General features: G+C 34.7%; 1 protein-coding gene across 1 annotated transcript; it reads right to left on the bottom strand.

The window, feature by feature from the left end:
• Positions 1-4,572: 4,572 nt before the first annotated feature.
• LOC123655668 (rab3 GTPase-activating protein regulatory subunit) lies at positions 4,573-19,212 on the bottom strand. The gene is made up of 9 exons (XM_045591427.1): positions 18,922-19,212; positions 18,635-18,846; positions 18,051-18,300; positions 17,654-17,825; positions 12,697-12,846; positions 11,619-11,868; positions 8,392-10,908; positions 8,095-8,292; positions 4,573-4,796 (listed from the first exon to the last, which is right to left on the bottom strand). The coding sequence occupies exons 1-9, from the start codon at positions 18,998-19,000 to the stop codon at positions 4,620-4,622; spliced, it is 4,005 nt and encodes a 1,334-aa protein (XP_045447383.1). The 5' UTR covers positions 19,001-19,212; the 3' UTR covers positions 4,573-4,619.
• Between the last annotated feature and the right edge of the window lie 729 nt (positions 19,213-19,941).

Below are 19,941 nucleotides of genomic sequence, written 5' to 3' on the forward strand. Positions count from 1 at the left end.
TTTTACCGGAAGGGTTTTATTTCCTCAGTTGCGATTAGAGAAATAAAATATGGCGGTACGAAGTTCGCCGGGTCAGCTAGTTAGTCTATAAATATGTTGCAAAATTCACGGACTGATTTGTTCGATGGAAAATTACCCAGTAATACGTGTATGTGCTTTAGACTACTGCAAATTGTATGATAGTTCAAATATTTTTAGATTAATGTTTAAGAGCGAAATAAGTCATAGTAACATCCCAGATAGCACAATGACGTTTTAAGTCAGTCCGTATGAGCTCAGATTCATGATTTGGACTTCAGATCCTACGTCTGAATGACGTTTTTAAGACCTCCTCAAGAAGTTGAATGCGCCACTTAACGTAGACTTTCAGACCTCACCAAAAAAAGCTCTCAAAAAGCTCTTTTTTCTGAACTTGCAAAAATGAACACATAAAGAGCTCTTTTAACCTTTTGACCGCCGTAGTCACCTATACTTGACAAGGGCTCGCGAGTCCTGTGCGCCAGCGACGTCTATAGGTGACAAAAAACCCGGACCACAAAAATATTAAATAAAATTATTAAAAAAATATTTCTAGTATTTTAATTCAACATTTATGAAAATAGAATATCCCCGCAACATTTGAGTATAAAAAACAAGTCTTTTAGAGCTACACGTACTGAGAAACATTGAAATAAAAACATGCATTTTTATTCCACGTAAATGATATGTCCAGAACGCCGAAGTCGTCTATAGTTGACCGTTAGGGATGTGACGCTAGAGGTATAAATAAATAATAAATAAATAAATATTTACAACATACACACACGGTCATCTGTTCCTAAAGTAAGCAACTTAATGCTTGTGTTAACAGCTGATGGGTAACAGCTGACTGGTATAGCTATTTTTTTTTTGATAAGCATACATATAAATAATACACATATAAATAAATATATATTATACCCAGACTCGGGGTGGGAATCAAACCCATAACCTCCGGAGCAGAAAGCACCGCTGACCTGTAGTCACTACAAACTGCGCCACCGGGCTAGTCAAAATGGTATAGATGATTTATATATTCTTTATTGCACTTTAAAAAAATCATAATTACAAGTCATTTTTGCAATTAGCTATTCAAAATTCAACTCAAACGTGTTATATTTTCTATAAATAATTTAATATTTGAATAAAACAAAAGGTAAAAAACATAAAACTATCATCAGCTAACACATAAATAGCAAATGAATAAAAAATCAAATCAACTAAAAATCAATCAAATCGCCATAATAAATCTGATATCTCAAATCTGGCGCATCTCTAGCGCGTAGTCATTAATCCGTTCTCTACACGCCGTTGTCAAGTATAGACGACACGCTGATGACGTCATAAGCTAATAGCGAGAAAACTAGTGAAGTGCAAGACGAGCGATACCTTAGAACATCGTCGCATTTTGGAAGGCGTCGATGATTTTAATAATATACAATAAAAAAAGAAAATATTTTTTTTATCTAAGGTTAAGAGCGAAATTACGATTTTCTTTCTCATTCTCAAAATCATCTGGCAGCATCAATATCATCTCTAACCCCCACTCTCATAAAAGCTTTTTTTCTAAGACCCATGTCGTGTCGTGTGTCGTGAAATATTTGATTTGAAATATTGCTACTTACTCAGTACTGTTTTAGTACTATTTGCTACCTAAGCAAAAAAATATTTAACGCATGTAAATATTTCTTTTAAACTAAGGCTGGCATCGACCGCACCGATTATATTAATTTGCTTAATCGGATCAACTACTGAGTTGGGGAACAGTGGAACACGGGGCACTATGGAACAGTGTCGATAAAAATTTGAATTCTAAACTAATCCGTGTGGTAACGCTTCGACCAATTACATCGCGTAGGGACTCTTGAAAATCCGTAATAACTTTTTACTGGGTGTACCGATTTTGATAATTTTTAATTTTATCGAAAGCTAATGTTTATCATGTGGTCACATATAAATTTCATTGAGATCTGATATCTACTTTTTGAGTAATCTTTGATAACGCGTAGTTACTTGACTATTTTTTCGTCGATCTACGTTGTATTCGAGCAAACACAATTATTCTTGTTCAAAAGTTGAGTACTTTCTTTTTAGTAAAAAAGTTAAAGAATAGGTAAATGATATTTTTTTTTTTCATTAATTTTAATCATTTGAAACAATTGTGTGGAAAGTTCAAAAAATAACCTAAGTTTTTATAAAACTCGTTTAAAACGTTGACCTTATGGGGCACTATGGAACGGGGCACAGTGGAATACTGTTCTAATGAACCTTAAATAATAAACTATTATCTAATAAGATAATAATTGTGTTTGCAGGCAAACGAAAAAAACTAACTTCAATTATATCGACAAGTAATACAACGTAGGTAGACGAAAAAATAGTCAAGTAAATATGCATTATCAAAGATCAATCAAAAAGTTGTAATCGGGTTTGGATGAAATTTAAATGTGACTACATGATAAACATCGGCTTTCGATTAAATTAAAAATCATCAAAATCAGGGTACACCCAGTAAAAGTTATGCAGATTTTCGAGATCTCATTATAAAATCCTGGTTTCCTTGGCATGGTACTACACCGGGGTTATCTCCTTTCCAACAAAAAAAGAATTATCAAAATCGTTTCATAAACGACAAAGTTATCCCCGAACATAAATAAAAAAAATATAAAATATATATCGAATCGGTCGAATTGAGTAACCTCCTCCTTTTTTGAAGTCGGTTAAAAAATTACAAATTTGAATTAGGTTAATTTTTTTCTAAATTACTTTTCATGTCTATATCGATTCGATTCGAAATCGATATATAGCCTGCGGCTTCCTTGCGTGCGACACAGCACGTCTCTAAAGAGAGTTTCATAACCGTAGGTCAGCTGCGCCGTAGTCGTCCAGTCGTGACAATGACGTCATGGCGATAGAAAAGAGTGTTGTGCTTTACTACGATTATTTTTGTAATGTTTGTTTTTTATTTATGTTGTTGTAAGTATATATAACGAGTGCAAGATAACACAAGAAAAATATTAAAAAATAAACCTTCCTAGATTATATAAGTAGTCATTTATTGCATAAAAACCAACAAAAACAAGTCACTGTGTGGTACTCGATAATGACTCTTGGCAGCACTATTTTTTTCGTAGGTATTTTTGTTTATTTTATGCCTTGGCGTACAGGGCACGGGAATGGTTTTGAGGCGTGGCGGTCAAAAGGTTACGGAGTTCACGGAAAGACTTCGTAATGAGTTTTGAGTACTTGATATCAAGTACGTCACCGTACTGATTAGTAATAAAAAAATCTGACAGCCCTTGTTCATCGTTTTTTTTTTCTTTAATCATTGGAAAAATCACAAAAAAAATGTTGACTTTACCCACTCAAATTTGACAGGTAATATAAATATTTAACCTTTTGGTCTTAAGGTCCCATGGAGCATAGAGAGATAAGGTCCTATAATAAATTAAGCATTTTCATCATAGATACTCTGCAAAGAACAGCACATTTACCAATTATGTAGCGCAATAACACATTAAAAATAGTATTATTTAAAAAAATATTTAAAGTTGAATTCAAATTCGCAAGAAATCTGGGCAAAGTTGTACGGTTTTACGGTACCTCGTTGACTGTTGTGTGAATACGTTGAACTTATGTTAATACAAGGAAGGATTTGGCCGCTAAATAACAGATACTATATATTCTTTTGACTTTTTCAAATTTCAATTATTACATACAGTTGAAAATTTTTCGAGGTGTATATCGTCTTAATATAAAAATTACAATGAATTATTTAACTTTCTTAGAATATTATAAATTTATTTTTATGGTACACAACTATATTTACAGTTAAGCAATAAAAAATCTAATCCTGTTATTTATTATATTAAAGAAATAAATAGATACAATTTGAAACCATTGAATTTATTTTAATCATTCTTTGACATTAGAATCAACATTGTTCACAAGTTACATATATCTTATATAACAACACCGTGAGGAGCCCATCATAGTTTAGCAGTACCACAAAAATTCAAAAATAAAACCTCGCGCAATAGAAATTAAAATATTACAAATTGTTTCGTAATTTATATGCAGTAGAAATTAATGTCATAAAATTATTTTCATGTCCATTTTGTCCGACAATAATATGCTCCCGCAAATAAAATCAAATTTAGATTAATTAATTTGTAACAAATTCCGTACCTAGGTCACAAGTATAATCACAGAAAACAGACTTTACAACTAATAATATGATTGCAATTGGTAATAATTTTGTTCGCTCGCAAACGAAAAAACTGACGATCGTAAGACGAAAAAAATTACCAAACGCACTAGTTGTCACTACGATTTTCGAGGATTTCCCTTGATTTATCTGGGATTCCCTCATCAGATCCTGGTTTTCTTATCATGGTACCACACTTGGGATATCTCCTTTCAAACAAAAAAGAATTATCAAAATCGGTTCATAAACGACGAAGTTATCCCCTAACATACATAATATATATACGGTCGAATTGAGTAACCTCCTCCTTTTTTGAAGTCGGCGATATTCGAAATAAAAAGAAATAATTAATGCTGTCATAAGTAAAATTAAAAATAATTTTTTCATATATCAATTATAATTTACGCCTCTCGATATATTCGCAGCTTTCAAGAAGAAGTCTTGCTAATTTCATATCTGCTAGGCTATCTGCTTCAACTGAAGAATTTCCTTCTATAAAATTCAATATTTGTTGTAAGATAAATATCGTCGTCCGTAATGATGGATTAGCTGGTACTGATGTATCTAACTCCTGTAACATATAACATATTTTTAAGAATACAATGTTCAACCCGTCGTTAGTCGCGTGGGGTAAACGCCCGTTAAGTTTATTTTAGTAATATTTTCAGTATTAATATTTTCATCGCATTCAAACTCTAACTACCTCTTAGAACGAGTAAATACACGACAGACACGCGTGATTTCTCAGTTTGCGCCTTGCGCTTGAACGCTACGGACGTATTTTTCGCGCACGGGCATCAGCTGACCCCACGCGATTAACGACGTTATAAAAGTGTAATTATTATTAGAAGTTGAAAACGAGTTTGCCACGAAGAACGTATTAGACGATGGTTGGAAGAAGAGATAGATGAAGATGTAGTTGGTGGGGAAGATTATGAAGGTGGTGACAAAATCGATCCTCAAATAAGTGAGCATGAAATTGATACAGAAGAAGAATGCGATTCAGAACCAGAAGCTGTCATGGAAAATCGGAAAATCGCTTTAAGTAGCGATGAAGATGTCCCCTTGTCTCATTTGCAAACTTCACAGTGTTACGTGGTGCACAGAAAACTCAGAAATGGTAGGACAGAAGTAATTTACCTCTGGAAGAAGCAACCGCCGCCAACAACATGTCGTACTCGCAGTCAGAAAATAGTGACCCATTTGCCAGGACCTAACACCATACATATGGTGTTAGGTCCTAGCAGATACTGCTGAAAAGGCTTGGAAATTGCTATTTTCTAATGAATGCGTAGAAAAAGTGGTCCTTTACACGAATTAGAAAATTCGATCGCAGCAATTAAATTATCAAAGAGATAGACATTCGGTTGAAACAAACCTGATTGAAATAAGAGCCTTGATAGGTTTACTGTATCTCATTAGTTTGTATAACATCATGTTTTCAACCCTGGTGGCACTGGATTGGACATTTGTAGAGCTGTGATGTCGTACAAAGGTTTAAGTTTCTCTTGCGAAATCTCAGATTCGATGACATGAATACCCGTGACGAGCAAAAAGCCGAAGATAAATTAACACCGATAAGAGAATTGTTTAAAGGGTTTGTACAGGCTTGTCAGCGGTGTTATACTGTTGGCGAGTATGTAACACTGGTCGAAATGCTAGAATTATTTAGGGGGAGATGTAGTTTTAGGCAATAAATGCCTAACAAACCCGCAAAGTACGGCTTAAAAATACAGGCATTGGTGGATGCTCGTTTATTTTATACCCTGAATTCAGAGGTATATGTGGGAGTTCAACCTGCAGGGCAGTATGCTGTAGACAATTCTACAATGGCTGTGACAAAGCGAATGATTCAGCCAATATCTGGAACGGGTCGCAATGTCACAATGGACAATTGGTACACCAGTGTGCCACTAGCTGAAGATTTAGTGACGAAGCATAATTTGACTGTTGTTGGAACAATAAAAATAATAAGCCTGAAATACCCAGCGATTTCAAGAAGGGGCGAGTGGTTTATTCGTCCTTATTTGGATTTGGCAAGCATCACAGTACGTTAGTGTCATATTGCTCTAAAAGGAATAAAGCGGTTCTCGTACTGTCAACTATGCACAATGATGCTTCTGTAAACGATTCAACACCCCAAAAATTACCTGAAATAATATCATTTTACAATAGTACAAAGGGGGGGGGGGGCGGCGGGTTGATGTTGTGGATTCGACAGAAGTTGAACTACTCCGTTGCGCGTACCTAAAATAGATGGCCACTGCGTCTATTTTTTACTTTACTCGATATTGGAGTTGTGAGCTCTCGTGTAATTTTTGATGGTCTAAATCCTAACACGAGTATTATGCAGGGATTTCATAAAATCCTTGGCTTTACCTTATTCGAAACTCAACTGAAATGTCGAAGCACGATGAAAAATTTGCTTTGAGAATTATCCAACACTATATAATGCGCTTTATAAGATCTCCACGAAATCGAAAGCGATGAAGAAGAACCGTATCCGATGAAGAGACGATGTGTTCATTGCCCTCGCCAAATGGACAGAAAATATTTCACGCTGTGCTACAGATGTAAAAACAATGTGTACCCCAGGCATTGCAAAAATATTTGTGAAGAATGTATCTTTACTTTTACTTTATTTTTACAGTATGTTATAATTTTTATGATCTCAGTTAGTTGTTTATTTTATGGAGATGTAATTTTGTTACACAAAAAGTTTTTGTTGATTTTATTGCTATTTTATTTTTATTTTTATTAAATATTCTTTTAAAAACTACGCCTAAGTGATTCTGTGTAGCTTTCATGCCAAAAAAGTTATAAATAAATATTTATTTTATTATTATATCTGTGATTTTTATTTCTTTACACTAAATTTCAATTTTAATTCAATTGTAAAATATTTAAAAGAAACATAGATTTTATAAAAACATATATTTAGTTTTGGGGATACTGGCTGACCCCAGGTGACCAACCCAATCACAAAAGTTGAGCGTGACTTTGAGCGTATATTATATTTAAATTACATTTTTGGGGCACAGCACTTAGCTGCAGGCGGTATTATTTGGACATATAATCACACATTTTCACATTTCTTGTTTATTCGTCTTTTTTTTCATAACTTTTTTGGAAATTTTTCAGATTTACATTTTTTTTTGATGTTATAGTTTTTTTGTACTCTATATTACTGGTCTTGTAATTTTTTTTCTATATGTACTTATTTATTAATTATTATTATTTCTATTTAACTGTGATTTTTTGTGTAAAAACTGTCTGCGTTTTGTGTGATGCTCCGAATAAACGTGTTTCTTTCTTTCTTATTTATGTATAAATTTAATTTACCAATAATAATATAGCCCTATCTTTGCAGCCTACTAGACATTAATAAACATATATATGTTAACTAAAATAATAAACGCCTCAGACTCAACGGCCTGCGCTAGGTTTTTTACCCCTGTGTCGGGGGTCCGGAGAGATACATGCACAACCACCCATACCACGACAAACATCTGTACGGCCAATACAAATGTATGCCATGTACGGTGATCAAATACGTAACCCCCAGACTAACATCACAAGTCAGTACTGTGACCGCTGCGCTAACGCGTTATCATACACATATACTTATGTATGAATATTTAAGTATGAATTATCGCTAAGTACCGTTTTTCTTGTAATTTAGTTTTTAATTGAAGAGCTCCATCTGGACTCCATCTGGCTTAGGTGCTTTCTGGATCTAATTGAGGGAGTCCATCACTATGTGCAAAATAACACGAACTGAATTTTTTTATTTTGTATTTCTTGAGTTTTGTGGCATAAACAGTTATCTGAGGAAAATTGGATGATGAAATTAAAAGAAACATACTTACCGTGCTATCTATTCGTCTATAAAGTTGTGGAGGCATTGTAGCAAAGATCTGTCCATAATTTTTAGAGGCCTGCATGTGCCGTTTAAGGCGTTGTATTGTAATTGCCACAATTTGTGGCAGGATGAGGTCTGATTGTGAGATAAAATTGATTATATCCAACGCTACTCGGTCATAACCCAGATGATACAGCATAACTAACTGAAATATTATTTTTACCAAATATTAATTTGAATTGCAATGGTTTTTTTAAATAAATCACGTAAAAAATAATTTTAATAAAAGATACAATATACTTACATACGTTCGCCAAACAAAAGCTGAATCAACATCCCAGGAATCAGCGAGAGTGCACATTTTTCGAATAGATGTTGAACACTCTTTGGTATAATATTTCGGAGGTCCTTCCTCGTTTTCCGATAAAGTTATGGTGTCGACCGCTTTGCGAATAAGTCTCGCTAAAAACTTCATTCTTTGATTCTTGTATTTATCTGAACATTTTGCGGTAACATCTCGCTGGACAACATTTCCAGTCAGCGCTTCCAAAACGATTTGGTAATCCACATCATATAAAATATCTAATGGTTTCGTGAACTTCGTTTTTAAGAGACATTGCAAATAAATTGTGTAAGACATTTGGTAGTTCAGTTTTATTATTTCGCTATTAACGTTTCTCTTTTTTTGAGCTACTTCTACAAGGGATGGCAAGCTTTCGTCCCATATTTTTTCATATTGTATAGTTTCAGCTTCTTCGTCTAAACACTTCGTTGAACATGCATAGAATTCCTGTAAATAATCAGTACAGTGTTCTAAGAAACCCACTAAAGTATCGCTATTGAATCCTAAGTCTTGTAAGCATAAATGATCTTTAGGCAATTTGCCAACATTATTAACTAAGCGACAACAGGATTCAAACGTATGTTTCAAATAGGTCGTCCAAATAATAAAAAACATGCCCAATCTTAAGTGCAAATCAGGTAAATTGGTCAAACATTCCACGACAGCTTTTAAATTAACAGTATTGTTCATACATTTCTGCCAATCCAACGCGTACTCCCAGGACATGTTGGCGATAATGTAATTAGCTGTTGTGCTCATTGGAAATTGTCGCCGAAGCAGTGACAGCCATTTAAATATTTGCGGATTATCGTCAACTAATTCGCGGTGATTTTCTACGTACATTTCGTCGGTAAAGACATCGGAAGAATTTGAACTTTTATCCGAATTTTGATTTTCGTCAATTTTTTCCATTATTTCGTTAATTTCTATCGCTAACGGTTGTGTTCCCATACTACAGAGCCATTTTGCAATCAATTCAGTGACAGATCCTTTTCCTCTAGTGTAAATGTATTTTAAGTTGATATTTATATCTTCAAAAGGCAATTTTGGCAGGGATCTGCCCTTAAATTCCGCCTTAAACATTAAAGCGATGCTCAAAATGGATATATCCTCTAATTTGCCAATTAAAATACCCCACTCAGCATTTTCTGTGGTCACGGATTCCCAATCGTCTTTGTCAGAAGACTTACTTTCGAAAATCTTAACGACGGCTTTACACGCCATTGCGACTATCATAGTTCTTAGAGGACAGGGCAAATCCACTAACATCAAACGAATATTTTCCCACCACGGAGATAGTTCATTGTAGTCTATATTCGTCGCTTCCTCAATGGCGCTACTTAAATAATAAAGAACTGATATAATTTTTTCTATTAAATCTATAGTAATTTGTTCAAGTGACATATTCATCACGTGTGTAATGACAAGCTTTACAATCTCCGTGGAATCTATTTTACAGCTTTGCGAGAGATTTCTGAGAGTTGAGTAATCATTCAAACTAAGAATAGATTTAAATACATCGCTTGACAAGTTACTAAGCTTTCCTGTAGATATGTCCTTTTTGAGCGATATGTACTCATTTCTTTGCTCCAACTCAAAGCAAGAGATAAAATCTTTGTACGTACTAGTTCGATTGTCAGCGAAAGTAACTTTAGCCTGATGATCTTTTAGATCTTCATCTTGAGCTAAAATTAACAATCGTTCTAGTATGCAGTTGTCATCTTCCAGGAGATGAAAATTGGGAGTCTCATCCTCACCATCTTGGATATCGGTTAAACAATATGATTGTTCTTTGCTATCGAGTTCCTTGTAAACTTTAATGATTAAATTTTGTATGTCGCTTACATCTTCATTACAAATACGTCTGTGGAAAAGAGTAACCAGTGCTAAATTGGCAAAATAATTTTTAAACTTTTTATTTTGTTCACTCACATCTTCACTTGGAAAATTATCCCAAAACCTTTCTAGACACGTAACTATTATATCAGACGATAATTCATTGCATTTTATTAATATTTCCAAACAAAGTTTTTGTATCTCAGGAGTTTTTAATTTAGTTGCATTTTCAATTAAATCGGTCTTAACATCTTCTGTAAAATTTGTTGTCTTCTTAACGGTGTCACGAATAATTTTTACAATATGAAGGTCTTTAGATCTATCTAAATGTTCACCTCCTAAACAATAGTAAAACGGAATATTAAATTCTTTCAACTTGCCATCTGGATCAATAAGTACACATTGAAATTCGGGCAAATTTGATTTTCTGTGAGTATAATTTTTTTCGGCGCCGACTAATCCGCAAGTGTTATACAAAAGTTTTCCATTTTTTGTTGCGGTAAAGACCGCTACTCTTGTTCCTCGTTGCATTAACCTGATATCAATTAAACCTTTTTTGGGATTATAAATTATAAGAAAAGTTGCTCTTCTAAATTGTTTGACAATAGACTGATCTGGTTTTTTAGTGTCAGCATCAAAAATCTGAAAATAACAACTTCTGTTACAATTTCTTTATTTAATTACTATTTTCTTTTTTTATAGTCAATTTCACTTAACAATTGTATAACTGATCGATTTAAAATTAAAAGATATTTTAGATATACGTTTTTTTTATTATATATTAACTAAGTATGATCGGTATTACAATCAACTGTTTGTAGTAGACTCTCATTTGGACGATTGTCCCTATTCATATACATTAAACCAAGGCATTAAAATGGATTAACCAATTGACTGAAAATAAAGTTTATGTTTAGTTTACTGATTAGCACGGACGTGTTTTACCATACTTCATTTTTAGATGACTTTATTACCAAATTAATACTAACATGACCTTACAAAAGTTTTGTACAATTGTGTTCATCAAATTAGAAAACTATATTCATAGAGGTTCAGTAATTGCGTGGTAGATTAAGGTAACCAGGGTCGAAGGTTCTTAATGGTGATAGTTTTTATGAATATTATAAAAAGATATGAAATCATATTTCACTTACATAATAATAATAATAATAATACATTTTATTGTACACCAAAAACAGAAATAATACATATCAAAGAAAGAAAGAAAATATTGACAATATATTCATTAGGTACAAAGGGCGGCCTTATCGCTAAAAAGCACTATTTCACTTACATTTACATAGAATTAATTTAAAGAACTATTTAACATGTCATAATAATGATGTACGTACTTGAACAAAAGCACATTGGGCGTCTCGACAACCTTTGAACAACCTAATGATGTAACCTTTAGTTATATCGAAAACGGCGACTCGTCCTAAATTATCAGAAAATGCTGCAAGGCGTCGATCTTGTGATATCGTAACTGAGGTTCCTTGTCGTTGGTCGTCATATATTCCATTACGCAGAGATAACTGCTCAGTTCTTATAAATGGCTCTGTATTCGTTGGAGCAGTTTCAGTCGACCCACCCAACCAACCCCTTTATAAAATAACAATAAAAACATTAATATACCCATAAATTTTACCATTTTTTAAATTGTAAAATTTCTCGTTTCATGTTAAAAAAAACAACATATATTAAGAATATATATTGATCATTGATATATACTACTATTATTAAAAAAAAAGATATCAATTATATCGACGTCGTCTCATAGATATGATTTTATACATAGATTATTGTAAAAATTAACATTATATTAAACTATACATGTATGCAATTAAATGAATCTAATAAAGTGACTAACAACTAGAAGTGTAACAAATATATATTCGTCTGCTCGCAAACGAAAAAAAAAAACCGTCTTTAATTACCTCGACAAGTAATACAACAAAAAAGATTACTCAAAAAGTACTCATTAGATCTCGATCAATTTTGACGACGTGTTGGCGCAACGGTCACAGCACCGGTCTGTAGCTGTTGCGCTGGCAGTTGCGGGTTCGATCCCCACACATGGCAAACATTTGTATTGGCCATCTATGATATATTAAAACTTATAGGTCGTTGTTGGCCATACAAATGTTTACCGTGGTCTGGGCGTTTGTGCTTATGTATTGTGTGGGTTTCCATACCCCCGACACAGGAGATAATACCTACTGAGGGCCGTTGAGTGTGAAGCGTTTATTAATTTTATTTCATTTTAAATGGAACGATAAGCACTACCTATCGATAAAAAAAAAGAATCATTGCAATCGCGGTCCACACAGTAAAAAGTTCTGAGGTAACACACATAAAAAAAATAAAAAAATACAGCCGAATTGATAACCTTCTCCTTTTTTAAGCCGGATAAAAAAATAAAAAGCTTACGGCAAAGCAGACTTTATCTTGTTGGCGACAGCTGTAGCCACATCTTGAAGTTTAGGAGCATTCCCTCCTTCTATTGCGTAATGAAATCCAATATAAGGATCTACCCCAGATGCAAGAATCAATGTTCTGACAATAGGAATAGATCGATACCTAAAAAATAGAAAATAATCATAGTAAGTCCAGAAAACTCATTAGCTTATTATTTTTTACTGAAAAATTAAAATGAGAAATTGTACCATTTGAAGTAAGACCTTTAGAAATAACAATATAAGTCCCAAAAAGATAAAGCTTAACAAAAAAAAAGCATCATTTTATCAATAAGATCTTAACCAGTCAAACCAGTCCCTGATAAAGTTTACTGACAGTTTTTGTCAGAAGGAGGTTAAACAAGCATTTAGCTACTGCAACTTAAAAATACATCTATACATATAATAAAATGGTAGGAAAGTCAAAACTGTACATTGAATATTTTTTTAAAAGAATACTTGGGGTGTGATTTACAATCGATACCGAAGCTAAAAATATAGTTTTTAGAATTTTTGTCTGTTTGTCTTTATGTATGTCCGGGATAAACTCAAAAAGTACCGAATGGATTTACTTCAAATTGGGCACGAATTTTATTAAGAAGTCGGGTCAACATATTATCATGCTATACCGGGAACGAGCAGTGAACCTTTATTTCCTCAACACATTCTGTAACAACGTGTAATCTCACGACGCATATTTGAATGTTGTTATTATGTTAATAACCATGCTATGAGCTAGCTTCATACTATAAATAAAGACATTCTGTAGTATATTTAGTATCAGCATTGCACCCGTGCGAAGCCGGGGCGGGTCGCTAGTTATAACTAAACAATTTTTGGATTCATAAGTAATATGTGACAGATAAAGTATTTTGTCTGTGGGATACCATTATCAACCACCAGTAAACACACACAGGCGGTTAATATATATATATATATATATATATATATACAGGGTTACAGGAAAAGTCGACCTAGATCCGTTAAGGGCGTATAGTACACACCATTTCTGAATGATTTAACTATGGAACCCCCCATCCTAAACTAACCGTTTTCGAGATATTCGAGTTTTAATTTTTTTTATGAAAATGCCCAATTTTTCGGCTATTGAATTGAATATTTTGAATTTTTTTGACTCTTATGATTATTTTTTTGGTTTTTTACATGAAGAATGAGATGCTTAATGACCTTAATGACTAAAATTGCACAATAAAATAAAAAAAAATAAAATTTTAAATAAGCGCTATTTATTCTGACTGCCATGTAGCCTTAGAAACTAAGTTTCACCTTTGAGGTTAATAAATAACCTAGAGTGTTATACCTCGTTGGATAGCTGATAAAATGTAGATGTTCTTAAGCACATCTGCAGAGCAAGTGCCATAATAATTTTTTGAGATATCCAGAAAAGAAAAATATTTTTTTATAATTTGTACTTATTTTCTTAAGTTTCGATCGTCTACAACGACCTTTTTAGTTAACTTACGTGCAGTTTTAGTCATTGAGGTCATTAAGCATCTCATTCTTCATGTAAAAAACCAAAAAAATAATCGAAAAAATTAAAACTCGAATATCTCGAAAACGGTTAAGTTTAGGATAGGGGGTTCCATAGTGAAATCATTCAGAAATGGTGTGTACTACACGCCCTTAACGGATCTAGGTCGACTTTTCCTGTAACCCTGTGTATATATATATATATATATATATATATTAATAAGAATAGGGGCAAACGAGCAGACGGAGCCATCTGATGTTAAACGGCTACCGTCACCCATGGACATCTGCAACACAAGAGGAGTTGCAGGCGCGTTGCCGGCCTTTAGGAAAAAGATGCTTATACACTCGACGCTTGAAACCCCCCAAATTATAGCGCTCAGGGAAAACCTAAGGAGGAAGGTCATTTCACAGTTTGCATGCACGCGGAAGGAATGCGCGTGAAGCTCGCACATTGGTCGCAAACCATGCATCCAAATGGTGTGGATTGAACTTAGTCCTTCGGCGAAGGGTACGATGGTAAAAACGTGACGGCGGCACAATATCAAAAAGTTCGTCAGAACACTCACCGTTGTACAGACAGTAAAAAACACACAGAAAGCCAACGTCTCTCCTTATGCTTAAAGGTTCTAAACCGTCCGTGAGTTTGGGATCGTCGACAATGCGAATTGCCCGGCGTTGGATGGAGTCAAATGGGTGGAGTTGGTATTAACCTGCCCAAAGGTGCCAGCAATACTCCACATGGGGACGGACCTGAGCCTTATAGAGCAGTAGTCGATGTCCCGATGTGAAGTACCGCCCGCCTTGTTCAGAACCCCGAGCTTTTTTGCAGCCAGTTTAGCTTTCCCCGGAATTGGACCGCGTCTGTAATGTCAACTCCAAGGATCCCAACACTTTTGGTAATATCTAGCGATGTGTTCTGAAAACAAGGCACTACAGAAAAGGGGGGGGGGGTCTTCTTAGCGGTGAACGCGAAAACTTGTCTTCGAGGGGTTAAATTGGACGAGGTTGCGTCTACCCCATTCGGAGATTTGCTCCAAAGAAGTCTCGATTTCAGACACAAGTTGTAATCTCCTCTTTTCCACTTCCGCCCGAGGGATATTAGCTCGGCCAGTGTAGAATGTATCACATATACTGTCAACAGCAACGGGTATTGCTGGTTTGCAACATATCGTCAATATGCAGACTAAACAGCGCGGCGGGTGAGAGCACTGAGCCTTGAGGAACTCCAGCGTTAATGGGCATGGTTTCCGAGCATACTCTGTCAACAGCGACCATGATACTACGCCCATTAACTGGTCATCCAATTGCATAATCCCTCGGGGAGACCGTATAATGGTAGCTTCGCTAAAAGAACTTTATGCCAGACCCGATCAAAGGCCTTCGCGATATCCAGGCTGACTGCCATAACTTTCCCCTTGCTCTCAATGGCGGTTGTCCAGCGGTGTGTTAGCTACACTAGAAGGTTACCAGCGCGAAATCCGTATTGTCGGTCGCTTATTAGCTGGCAATCTTCCAGGTAACCAAGGAGCTGATTGTTAATAACCCGCTCCATCACCTTAGACAGCAAGGAGGTCGCAATTGGCCGGTAGTTAGATGGATCTGTGCGGTGACCCTTTTTGGGGAAAACCTTTCTGTTTCTATGGTAAGCAACTTAATGCTTGTGTTACGGGTAACAGCCGACTGTTATAACTTTTTTGATAAATATACATAGAAATAATACATATACACATATAAATATTACACCCAGACGCAAGCGGTAATCGAACCCGTAACCCGCGGAACAGAAAGCACTACAAACTGCGCCAACGGGCTATTCACGCATACGCATTATTAGATTTAACCCAAAAACTACTGGTTAGATCGCAATCAAAACAACCACATGACACATTTTTGGTTTAAACAAAAATCATGGAAATCGGGCCACCCTGTTAAAAGTTCTTAGGTAACATACATGTACAATCGAATTAAGAACCTCCTCCTTTTTCTGAAGTCGGTTAAAAATGGCGGCTCGCGGCTCGCAGTGCTGCCACACGTACGAGCGGAGGCGGGTTACGAGCAAAATTTCAAACTTGTCGAATCGCCAACGAACTTACTCGGGGGTTTTAAAGTACGCCTACTTAGGGTGACACACTAGCAAAAAAACGTCGTCGAGCCACAAATTCGCGAACTTACTCGTACCTACGTCTATCCCCTTTACACAAAGTAGGTATAGATTCAAATACAATTTTTAAAACTCTCTATACGCTTGGTATTAGTCAAATGTTTGTGTACCGGGCTATTGATAGGTACAATGAAACCTCCTCTGTTTGTAACAGAAAATATCTAGCCATACACGTAGCGTACAAACGAAAAAGGTGATCAATGCAGTAAGGAAAAGAATTTGAAGAAATCCTGTCCGAAAACAACAGATTTTATCTCGGGAGATAAAGGTAAGCACCTAGAGCCGTGTTGCATATTTTAAAAGATGACCTTGGACTTGCAGCCTATAAGAGATGCACTAGTCATTACTTAAATGATAATTTAAAAAGGAATAGGGTGGTAAAATCAAAATAACTGGCTGGGTATAGACCTATTTCCCTATATAGGAGAAGGATCAGAAAATTTTATTTACAGATCAGAAAATTTGTACAATTGAGCAATATTTTAAGTAATAAAATGACCATATTTATTCTCAAAACTCTATTCATGCTTTCCAATTAGTCAACCAAGCACAACGTGGGCATTATCAGACTTCAGTAATGGTTTGGTGGGGTGTTAGCTATGAAGGAGTGACTGAGCCATATTTTTGTGAAAAAAGTATCAAAACATCGGCACAAGTGTATCAAGAAACACCATGTTCATTAACCAAGAATGGTCCTTTCAGCAAGACTCGGCGTCTTAAAGCTCGATTCGCCCAATCTTGGTTAGAAAACAATGTTCCAGACTTCATCAGAGCTGAAGACTGGCCGTCATCTAGTCCCGATTAAGATGTTTATCACTTTTAGAGAGTATGGCTTGCTCTAAATGCCATGATATTTTGGAGTCCCTAGAACAATCCATACAATTGGTAGTGAAGAATTATCTCATGGAAACAGTGTATGCTTCTATTGATAACTGGCCTCAACGTTTAAAGGACTGTATTGCAGACAATGGAGACCACTTCAAATAAGCTTTATGTATTTGTAATGGTTTTATATTAATGTATTAAACTAACTAACACACTGTTATAGTAATAAATGTTACATGCAATAAAAAAGTTTTTTTCTTTATAACAATATTTAGGGCAAGACTATGTACCTATATTGACGAAGTGTATATAATGAAGCTGACAGGACTATGGGTTTTAAGCAGAAAGGAAAACATGAAATGCAATAATGTAGAAATTAGGTAACCAATATATTTAATAGCTTTATGTACATAAAGCACTAAGTCTAATTTTTATACATTGGGACTCATACCAGGTATCATATCCTCCATAGTTTGATGCAGCTAAGTAATGTTCATATGCGTTTGTCAAATCAAGACCAGCGACAGCAGCGTCATTAATTTGCTCTTGTTCAGAATAAATCCATTTCCTTATTTGTATACTTTTGCTGTCTATACAATACTCACTTTGAAGACCTGCTTGAACTTTAAAAAAATACCATCATTTATTATACAAATTGCCTGTAACAACCCACTGCTAGGTAAAGGCCTCTTTCTGCACGTAGGAGAAGATCCATCAATATTTATAACTTGTTATTACTAATAAAAGTCATAATACCTAATTAAAGTTTGTAATCTAACATACATTCATTTCTAACTACTTTGTTGTTGAAGTTTCATTACAAATTTTATAATTATTTTCCTACAAACCTTTAGCTAGTTGAGCCTTGGCATTTCTAAGTGTTTGAAATAAACTTGATCCAGAAACTACATACACAGCACTTTCAAAATGTATATGTATGTCATCAGGAAATATCCCATAAGTTCCTGTGTTGCAAGATATCTTTAAAACATTCTTGTCTTCTAGCTTTTCAAGCAGTAATAAGTGCCCTGTGTTTGTGTAAAATCCAACACTCCCATTAGAAAATCCAACCACTATACAAAACCAGTCTGGACCACTCTATAGTACAACACATTAATTTATTATTACTTACAAACTAGCAAATAGATAGATCGAATCAAGATTTGACTCAGTTTGTTAAAGCCTTCATAGTAAATTAAAAGTGAAATGTAATATATTTATAGTAAATTTTATAATACAACAGTTTTAACCTGTTTTGTTTTTTATAGGTAATTTGAAAAAATAACATGTACTGCAACTGTAACTGATACTAGGTTTAAAAATTAAATACTATATGTAATATTTAAGTGACATAATGTAACATAATATTCAATATTACTCATTTATACAAGTAAATAAAATTTGATTAAATTTTCTCCAAAAAAGTACCTACCTGAGATGACTGTTGCGAGGGACAAATAGACAAAGACAAAAGTGATGTAACTTCTGAAGGAAGAGTACCACTCCACGATATCAAGAAAGTATTACTATCAGTTGAACTTATCCACTGTCCAACAAGAAAACAAAGACGTTTCTTGTAACCTACTGCTAACAAACCTCCACAGGAAGACAACGATACTGTACATTTAGACAGCCACGTTTCATCTAAAGCATAAAAAAATAGAAAATCAGTGTAAAATATAGAATTTTCTCAAAGCAAAAAAAAAATAATTTACATACCTTCTCTTTCAGGGATAAAAAGTGCTCTACCTAATGTCGAAATATCACCACAATCTGCAATTTGCTCTATACTACACATTATTATTAGCAAACGTACCTTTATTAAATAAACCGTATCATATACTTGGTATTATCTATTTTTGTCGTATCGAAGGTACATAATTAGGTAAAATAGTGAATTATAGTGATTATTTTTCTTATGATTATAATACTTGTCAATTTTCTTATTAGTGAATTTAGTGATGCTAAACATATGAGAAGAAAAAGATCCAAATCGTTGGATGACATTTGTCGATACTCGATAGCGTTAAATAGTGTATCATGTGAAATATCGATGTACTAACAATTAACTACCCAAGAATTTGTACCATTATTGAAGTAAAACTTTTTTACGCGCGCTTGACCTAGCGAGTAAGCTGGTAAATGCGTGATCGGGCGAGGCGAACGGAAGTTGAAAGGGAGATATAAGTTTGATGGAGCTGAAGAAATTTTAATTCCGTCGTGTGGTATGAAGCAAACTCGTTTTATTTTTGTATAAGAAATCAATCACTAATATACAAAATTAAAGATGTTTATTGAGCCGATCACACTTTTCGTAACGCTCTCGTCACGCATTCACCAGCTTACTCCGCTTACTCCCCGAGTCAAGCGTGCGTAAAGAAACGAGTTTCAAAAAAAAAACGAGTGTGCTTTAGATCACACGCCTGAAGTAAAACTTCTTTAGCTTCTACAGTAATATATGAAACGTTACTCTCTCTCTCTCTTATAACGAAACAACTTTTTCGAATTTTATCGCGGTTTATTAAGTTTTTTAGATGCCCGACGTTTCGGATACTTTACAGCAACTATGGTCACACTTTTCGTAACACTCTCGTCACGCATTCACCAGCTTACTCCCCATTCCCCAAGTCAAGCGCGCGTAAAGAAGTTTCACTTCAAAAACAGAGACAGAGACAGATGGAGAACGGCTGTATATCTTTAGAACCATTGTCTGACTATAATTACGTTTTTTGGATCACA

This window comes from Melitaea cinxia, chromosome 8 (genome assembly GCF_905220565.1).
Source record: "Melitaea cinxia chromosome 8, ilMelCinx1.1, whole genome shotgun sequence".
In the NCBI taxonomy this organism is placed as follows: domain Eukaryota; kingdom Metazoa; phylum Arthropoda; class Insecta; order Lepidoptera; family Nymphalidae; genus Melitaea; species Melitaea cinxia.